The 8,275-nt window shown below is 31.9% G+C and overlaps 1 protein-coding gene across 1 annotated transcript in view; it reads left to right on the top strand.

Moving 5' to 3' along the window:
• The window catches only part of LOC115233666 (potassium voltage-gated channel subfamily KQT member 1), a 62,031-nt gene that overhangs the window by 38,114 nt on the left and 15,642 nt on the right, over positions 1 to 8,275 (top strand). The window contains exons 12-13 of the mRNA XM_029804219.1: positions 1,088 to 1,338; positions 5,382 to 5,492. Coding sequence (XP_029660079.1) covers positions 1,088 to 1,338; positions 5,382 to 5,492 — 362 coding nt within the window. The remainder of the gene's footprint in view (positions 1 to 1,087; positions 1,339 to 5,381; positions 5,493 to 8,275) is intronic.

Genomic DNA, 8,275 nt, shown 5'->3' with positions numbered 1-8,275 from the left:
TATATATATGTATGTCGTGTGTATGTGCGTGCGTGTTCGTGCGAGCTTACTTCTTGCCTCTGCATTAATCTGCGAAGCGGAAGACTGAAATCTCGCTCGAACGCAGAAATGTGTGGGAGTTTACGCCGGTCGTGCGGCTTGGCAAGTCTCCGCATGATAAATACAAGTATTAAGGAAAGAGATGTTGGAAAATCGGAAAACACTTTATACGAAAGATTTAAATGTCGACGGTAGCGTGTTTTTAAGACGTGTCGAATTTTGCCAACCTATTTTATAACAAAATTTTGTGCTATATGAATAAAATAATATTAAAAAATGGAAAATATAAAGACACAAATCTGAAAGTATACTCTTTTTTATAATTATTATCACGTATTTATTCGATATCCCATTATGATATTTTGCATTTCTGTATCTGAGTTATGTGAAAAAATATTCACACACTTGACAATTTATTCGAATCATTCTGTCGATGAAAAATATATACAATTTTTGGTATATAATATGATCGTGTTTCTCGAGTAAAATGGTACGGTTTAATATTTTGGGAACATTCTTTTTACAATGTAAAATTTTGAAAATAATAAAAGAAAAGAAGCACGCGCTTTAATGCGTGTACAATGCACTCAATATATTGATAGTACGCCCCGGGGATTATCCCGGTTCCGGTGTTTGGTTGCATCGAGCCGTTTCGTGCTGAAAGGACATAAACGACATCGGTTCACGACCGGCGTAATTTCCCGTAGCAAACGTTCGTTCCGGACGTCCCGCGGGAGAGATCGTCGCTTTTGCACGATATTCCCCAATAAACGACATCGGTTCACGACCGGCGTAATTTCCCGTAGCAAACGTTCGTTCCGGACGTCCCACGGGAGAGATCGTCGCTTTTGCACGATATTCCCCAGATGATAATGATGATGATAATGATGATGATGATGATGATGATGATGATGATGATGATAATGATGATGATGATAACGATGACCGCGTCGTGTTAGGAGAAAGAGTGGCCAAACACATTCGGCCAGTAGGGATAGTGCATGTTGTGTTCGATGTGCGTTGTAATGGGAGGGCACCGGGGGTTCAGTCTCTGATGATCCAGGTGGCAAAGAAGGCGAGTGTGCTGAAGAGGCGGAAGTCGCGGAATCGGATGGATGGCCAGCAACAGCAGCAACAGCAACAGCCGACCCTGCCGCCCGTCACGATATCCGGCGGCATATCAGCCGGCGCCGGAACCGGCCAGAACGACAATCAACGCCTCGAGAACGAGGGGGACGTGGTGTTTTACATGGAGGAACCTAAAGCGGGCACGCCGAATCGCGCCAGACGCGACAATCGGTAAGCGACTCCTATAGAATCAGGAGAGAAATCTTCGTTGGGGCTATTATTTCATAACTGATTCCATGCGTGTGTAAAAATAACTTGATAAATATAGACATAAATAAAAAAAAAATGTTTCTTTTTTCATAAAAAACAATTTTTTTATGAAAAATAACAATAAACGTCGTTTTCTTCATTTTTTTTTTTTTTAGATATTTAATATCTTTATATTTTAATTATTGCAAATTAATTTTTTATTATTTTTAACTTTTTAAATAATAGATTTGAATTAACCATTATTATTTTAAATATAGCTCTTATTCCAATTGGCTATATATGTATATAATTATATAATTATTATTTTTAATTAGGTAAAAAAATAAATTAAAAATATAAGAACTTCACTTTTTTGATTATGTTAACAAAAGAAACAAAAAAAATAACATTATATTTTAAAAAATTATGAAAAAAAATAAAATTTGTTTTTTTTTTTCAACTGTTTTTTCTGTTAGAAAAAGAACGGTTTTTTTGCATTTTTATATTGTTGGAAAATTTATGTTTTCTTGTTAAAAAATCTGCCGGTTAAAATTTTTGCATTAAATATTTAACACATGCATGTGTTACTTTAACATATTGTTGTTGTGTTAATTGAACTCAAATGTTAAATTATTAAAACAACTGGAAAAAAATATAAACGTAACACAATGTGCACATATTTCTAATTTTGCACAATAGATATGTTCCGTATTATTAGTGACTGGATTCATCTGTTAAAAATTACAGAAAAAATATTGATTTTATTCTATAATAATAGGAGTGAGAGAGTGACTGTAGACTGTCAATAACTTTTTTTCCAAGTTACTTTTATTATTAAAAATATGTTGATTTTACACAAAATTTATTTCAAACTACTATGAAGTTTGCATTCATTTTGTGTCGAAATATTGACATAATATTTTAGTGTCACCATTTATCATATAAATATTATGCCAAATTAACACAAAAATTTATGTGAACTGTTTGAGACATGCGATATAAGTTAAATTTAACACAAATTTTCTAACTTTATATTGATAGAACAATCAAAAAAGAGTACCATCGCGTTAAAAAATAAATCGGAAATATATATAAAATCAAATTTTTTGCTCATAATTTAATTTAAAATGCTTTGTACGTAAAAATGGTGTACGTACATACGAAAGATTTTTTCCTCAAATATTCTATCTCAAGTATTGTCGGCGAAGAAAATTAGAATATGTATTAAAATAAGAGAAAAAAATTATTCCGACTTTTCAATCAGTGTCGTTCACAGTATCATATATGCAATTCGAGTTTAAATTTGGTGACAGTGCGATAAAGTTTTACGTCGTCATCTTTAGGACGGATTTCTGTTCATTTCTTCGAGCGGAAGAGTATCTCGGAAGCTTCGTTTACAGCTCAGTAAAGTAAACGGAGGTGAAGCTGGTATCATGAAATTGGCGAGCTTATTTCTGAATGCTCGCCGTCTTCGTCGTCGAGTAGTATCGAGTGAAAAGTGTATCTCGAGTGAGGTGTCTCGATAACTTCCTGAGTCTACGAGTAATTGCTCGTTGATTCTCAAAGAAGATACATTCGTTTGCGAGAACACGTATAAGCGCGTTTACCGGCGAGAATCTTCTACCGCTTTAACTTCGAGCAAAATTTCTCGAGTGACGCTTTACTTTGATAAAACAGTGTGTTAATTAATTATAAAAATTCGCTTGCTTGCTTTATTAATTCATTTTTAAAAATAATAAATTTTTCGCTGAAGCTGAGATTTGTTTCGAATGCTAATTTGACAGATATGTTACAAATTTGGTGATATAGTTACATCTAGAAAAATCAATTTTTTTTTTAGAACGAAGTTGTATGAAAAAATTTTATTCTGCATTAGCTTATTTTTTTCGGTTGTATCATATTTCTCGACTCACCTAGTATTTATGTTTCAATATCACGTTTGCATGTAAAATCTCGATGTGCTCGAGAAATTGAGTGAAGATACCAAATAATAATTATGTGTAACCCGATGAAGAATCGCGTTCTGATTTACGAATGATAACAATAATAGTAGGAATAATTTAATTAAAATCCATTTATCGATATATTATATATGTATAAATGTCATCTGATATATCTTCCATCAGCTTTTGAACATATTAGTTGATAATGTATTCAAAAGTTGATGGCAGATATGATATGATATTTGTACGTTAATTTGTCGTTGAAGAATCGCATATTTCCAATGCGTATAAATTGGCCGCATTATTGAAGGAATTATCGGGATTATGATATTAATATTTCTTTTAACATATTCTGTCTAATTATAATGATAATATCTTTTCTACACTGTTGGAAAATTTGGCTTAAATTTAACATACATCGCATGTCCCAAATGGTTCACACAAATTTTTGAGTTAATTTAACATAATATGGATATGTTAAATGGTGACACTAATACTATATTATTTCATTACAAAATGAATGCAAACTTTATAGTAGTTTGAAATAAATTTTATGTAAAATCAACATATTTTTAACGACGAAATTAACTTGGAAAAATGTTATTGACGGTCTGTAGTCACTCTCACTCTTATTGTAGAATAAAACAACATTATTTTCTGTAAATTTTGACAGATAAATCCTTTTATTAATAATACGGAATATATCTATCGTATAAAATTAAAGATATTTGCACATTGCGTTATTTTTACACTTTTTTTTAGTTGTTTTAATAATTTAACATTTGAATTCAATTAACACAACATAAAATATGTTAAATTAACACATGAATATGTTAAATATTTAACACAAAAATTTTAACCGACATATTTTTTAACAAAAAAACACAAATTTTCCAACAGTGTAATGATATTTTTTTTAACGTATTATGTCTAAAGATAACTGGAAAGAAGCCTTGAGCTCATAAAAAATTTCGACAAATCGCAACGTTGCATTACACGAGACAATATTTTGCAATCCACCTTTGATTGATGCGAGTTCAGAATTCATACCTGCGGTGTCATCGCAGTGTAATATTTCAAAACAAAGTGTAAAACTCCCATTTAATTATCTGTTATTTATACCGGCATGGTATCCGTTAAAACATCCTCCAACGGTATTTCTCTCGTTTCTCAAGGGATGCAATCCAACAAATTGCTCTGGAGAAAGACTCTCGAAAGTTGTGCGATGAAAGCGGAATAACGATACAGCATCAAGTACATTAGATGGCCAAAAGATATTTTAATATTTACTAGATACATCTTTAATGACACTTTCAGGATGAAATATTCACGTATAAAATATCATGACAAAGAAAATTAGAGAAAGATGATCCGCTAAGAAAATATCGACTTTAAATTAACGCAAATAATCTGTTATTAATAAGATGACGTCAGTACGAAAATTTATTGGTCCAATAAATGTTAAGATATTATCAGATGAATACTGACGATCCTATATAGCGTACAATATAATTATAACAGAATTATTAATTTTCTTCACTTCTAGAAGACATTTTCAAATTGAATGCAACGCGTGTCTTTGAAAAGTCCAAGGATTTATATTATTGATTAATTTGATATAATATTTTATAGCTTGTGATATATTTTTTAATTATACACATACTTAATTTCTCACATTTCTCAAACATAAAAAAAAATACCAAATTATTAGACACATAGTTTTAAGCATCTTGTGACACATAAATATCTAAATTCTACGTGTTTGATCTAAAAATGTTTAATTCAGAGGCGAGAGAGATTGATAACGCTTATAACGTTCACTGCTTGACGTATCTGTCCGAGATATTAATTTTGAAAAATTGGGATATTATGAATGCGGCAGTAATTGAGACAATGGGACTTTGCCAAAGTTCGCGATTTATAAAATATGCGGCCAATGTCGCATGAATTGTACGACGGGCGAGCAGCGGTTTGCGAAACTTTTCGTGACAGGTACACGTCGATCCCGTCCGAAGAGCGCTTTCTCTAGAGCAATTCCGCGACGTCAAAAGAACTGACTCGCAAGCCCGTTAGTTTGAGTAGCGTGTTTCCGATTGGCAGGGGAAGCCTCTTCACTTCGCAGACGAGCTCGGTGACGGAGGCAACTAGCGATGAAATTGACATCGACATCGAGGAACCGCAAAGAGTCACCACGTGAGTATATACACATTCAGTGTCCTTAGTAGAGATAAATCTGTGTCATAATATTATATATCGCGTTTATAATAGAAAATAATATATGCAGGATATATGTAAAAAAGAATTACGAGAAATTTTAGGAATTTGTAATATTCATCAAAATATATCCAAAAGAATTAAATTATGAGAAAACTTGTTTCTAATTAAATTAATTTATATTAAATTTGATGAAGTAATTGTTTGATTGTGATGTGCTATTTGTCTGCTATTTGTTTCAATATTCACTTGAATATATTTTGTATGTTTCCTCAGTGAAAATGTAATACATATTTAAATGTCTTATTTAGAAACCCATTTAGAGAGCGTGATATACACCGTTGTTACGAGAACAGCGAATTCAAAACAGAATTAAATTGTTATCGGAAAATAACAGAGAGAGAGAGAGAGAGAGAGAGAGAGAGAGAGAGCGAGAGAGAGAGAAAATATTTGCTATAAAATAAGGTAACAACGAATTCGGAAACGAATAATTTTGGAATCCATGTTTATTAAGGATGCTTTGGCTGTACAATAGTAGTAAAAAAACTATCAAAATTTAAAAAAAAGAATATATTTTTTATGTTTATATTGTTTGGAAAATTAAATAAATAGATCTGGATTTTAAAAAAAATTAAAATATCAAAAAATAATTTTGATTTAATGATTTTTAACGTTTTCATAAAAGAAAATAGTTGTAATCAATATTTTTCCCAATTTATGACAAAAACTTTTGGTCATGAATATCCCTTGAAATTAAAACTGCAAGAAACAAAAAAACGAGTAATTTACAGGAAGATTTTGGGTACAAGTATTTTGCTATAATTTTTAGTAAATAATTTTTAAACGGGTCAGTGAATTTAAATCAAGTTTTGTACAAATGTTTATTAGAGTTCTATTAATATATGTGAACATTTTTATTTAGCTGGCAGTGTTCTTTCGTTGTCAAATTTGTCAATAAGTGTTACGCGATTTTCCATAAGAATCAATACAAACTTAAAACTTAAATAATTTCCGAACCAAGAGAATTGTGTGTGTGCTCAGGTTTTGCACAGATACTCGAAAGAAATAGTAGAACAATCTGCGAAATTTTCATGCTTCTGTCAATGTTTTGACATATGACACATATATCCTTAACCGAAGAGAGCGTACGGAAATTTACACTCAAAAAAATGTCTTGCTGATATAGGTAGATTTCTAGGTGTCACAACAAAACTTTATCGCTATTTTTTGTATCTGTTAGAATATTGTCTGTTACATATAGAATTTATAGCAGCAATATTCTAATAATATCTTCTAGAAAATTTAGGTCCCATTGCCAAATGTTAATCACTGCATTGGATAAATATGAGTTTCGATACTACAGAACGATCTTTGTGAGAAATATAACTGCCAATTATAACTGCAGCATCGAAAAATTGAGAAAAATTGTTTAAAAGAGCTAGATAGATTGAGCGCGTTATACAAATATGTTAGACGTGAGGATTATATATTCATTTGTTTCTTGCCGCTAATTTTTTCTGTCTACCACAGCCAAACTTTATAACAAGTATGATTGGCCTTAACATGGATAGGCGCCACAGAAAAACATTCTTTCTAAATTTCACAAACAGTTCAGATATAAATTCTGTCTCTGTCACTTAGATTGATTAAATGCGAAACATATGCGATATCACAGTATTTGCTAATCATTTATGTACCTCAGTTAATTTTGCGCACCAAGAAAATTTTTGCTGTAGTTGCAATACCACTTTTTTGAGTGTACGATTATTCTCACAATACTTTATGAATTATCTATGCTTTGTCTTCACAAAATATAATACTTTAAAAAATTATATGGAGATACATTTTTAAAGTTACAATTAAATATTCGCGCATGAGAGAGCGTTAGATGCGCGGCGCATTCGTTTTGATACAGAGGAAAAACGAAAGGAAGGAAGTCGCTGCACCGTAACGACTGATGTTTCCGTTTGGAGCAGCGGCGGCATAGACGAAAACTCGTCGGCGGAATAAAAGTTCCACCGGTGCTTCCACCGGAAGCAGCAGCCGTTGCGCCATTATCTATTTCGTTTTTCATTCACATACGTTCGGATGCAGGTGTGAGTACAGCTTTAGGTACGGAACACCTACGAATAATATAGTTGAGAGCGTAATAGCTCTAAAATAACGAGAATCCACCACCAAGATAAAAATTTCCACGTAAAATTCTATTCCATAAATTAATAACGTATTTTACATTATAATAGAATTATCTACAAAATCGTAGGAATGCATATTATATGTACTCTCTGTTTGATATAATAATTCAATTTGAAATATATAATTCAAATACATATATAATTGAGTAAAATAAAGCCTTGATATAATTCAGTTGCGTGACAGTTGCTCGAATAATATTGCAAGCGCTGTGCTTTTCGTACGGAAAAATGTATCACGAGAAGCGAAACCGAACCGCCTATTACAAGGGTGAACGACACACCCTCTAGGATAAGGGTTCGGTTGCGCATCGTGTAGGAAACCGTACGAAGAATAGCTGGAAAGAAAATATCTAACATCGAAGAAGATACTTCGTCGTAACCGAAAAGGCTTCTTTTGTACGAAAATCCGTTACAGAGAAATTCATGAGTCGAGATAAACTTGCATTAACTTCGCTCTAATCTCTCTGTGAATTTATTTGGAATATTTAACATTAAGACTGTTATCTATAATGACATTTTTTCATAAAGTTTCTTTATTAATATTATTTAAAAATAAAATTAAAATAA

The sequence above is a fragment of the Formica exsecta genome, unplaced genomic scaffold, assembly GCF_003651465.1.
Source record: "Formica exsecta isolate Colony F162 unplaced genomic scaffold, ASM365146v1 scaffold181, whole genome shotgun sequence".
Classification (NCBI taxonomy): Eukaryota; Metazoa; Arthropoda; class Insecta; order Hymenoptera; family Formicidae; genus Formica; species Formica exsecta.
The sequence above is the reverse complement of the archived record's forward strand: the minus strand, read 5'-3'. Positions and strand labels throughout refer to the sequence as shown.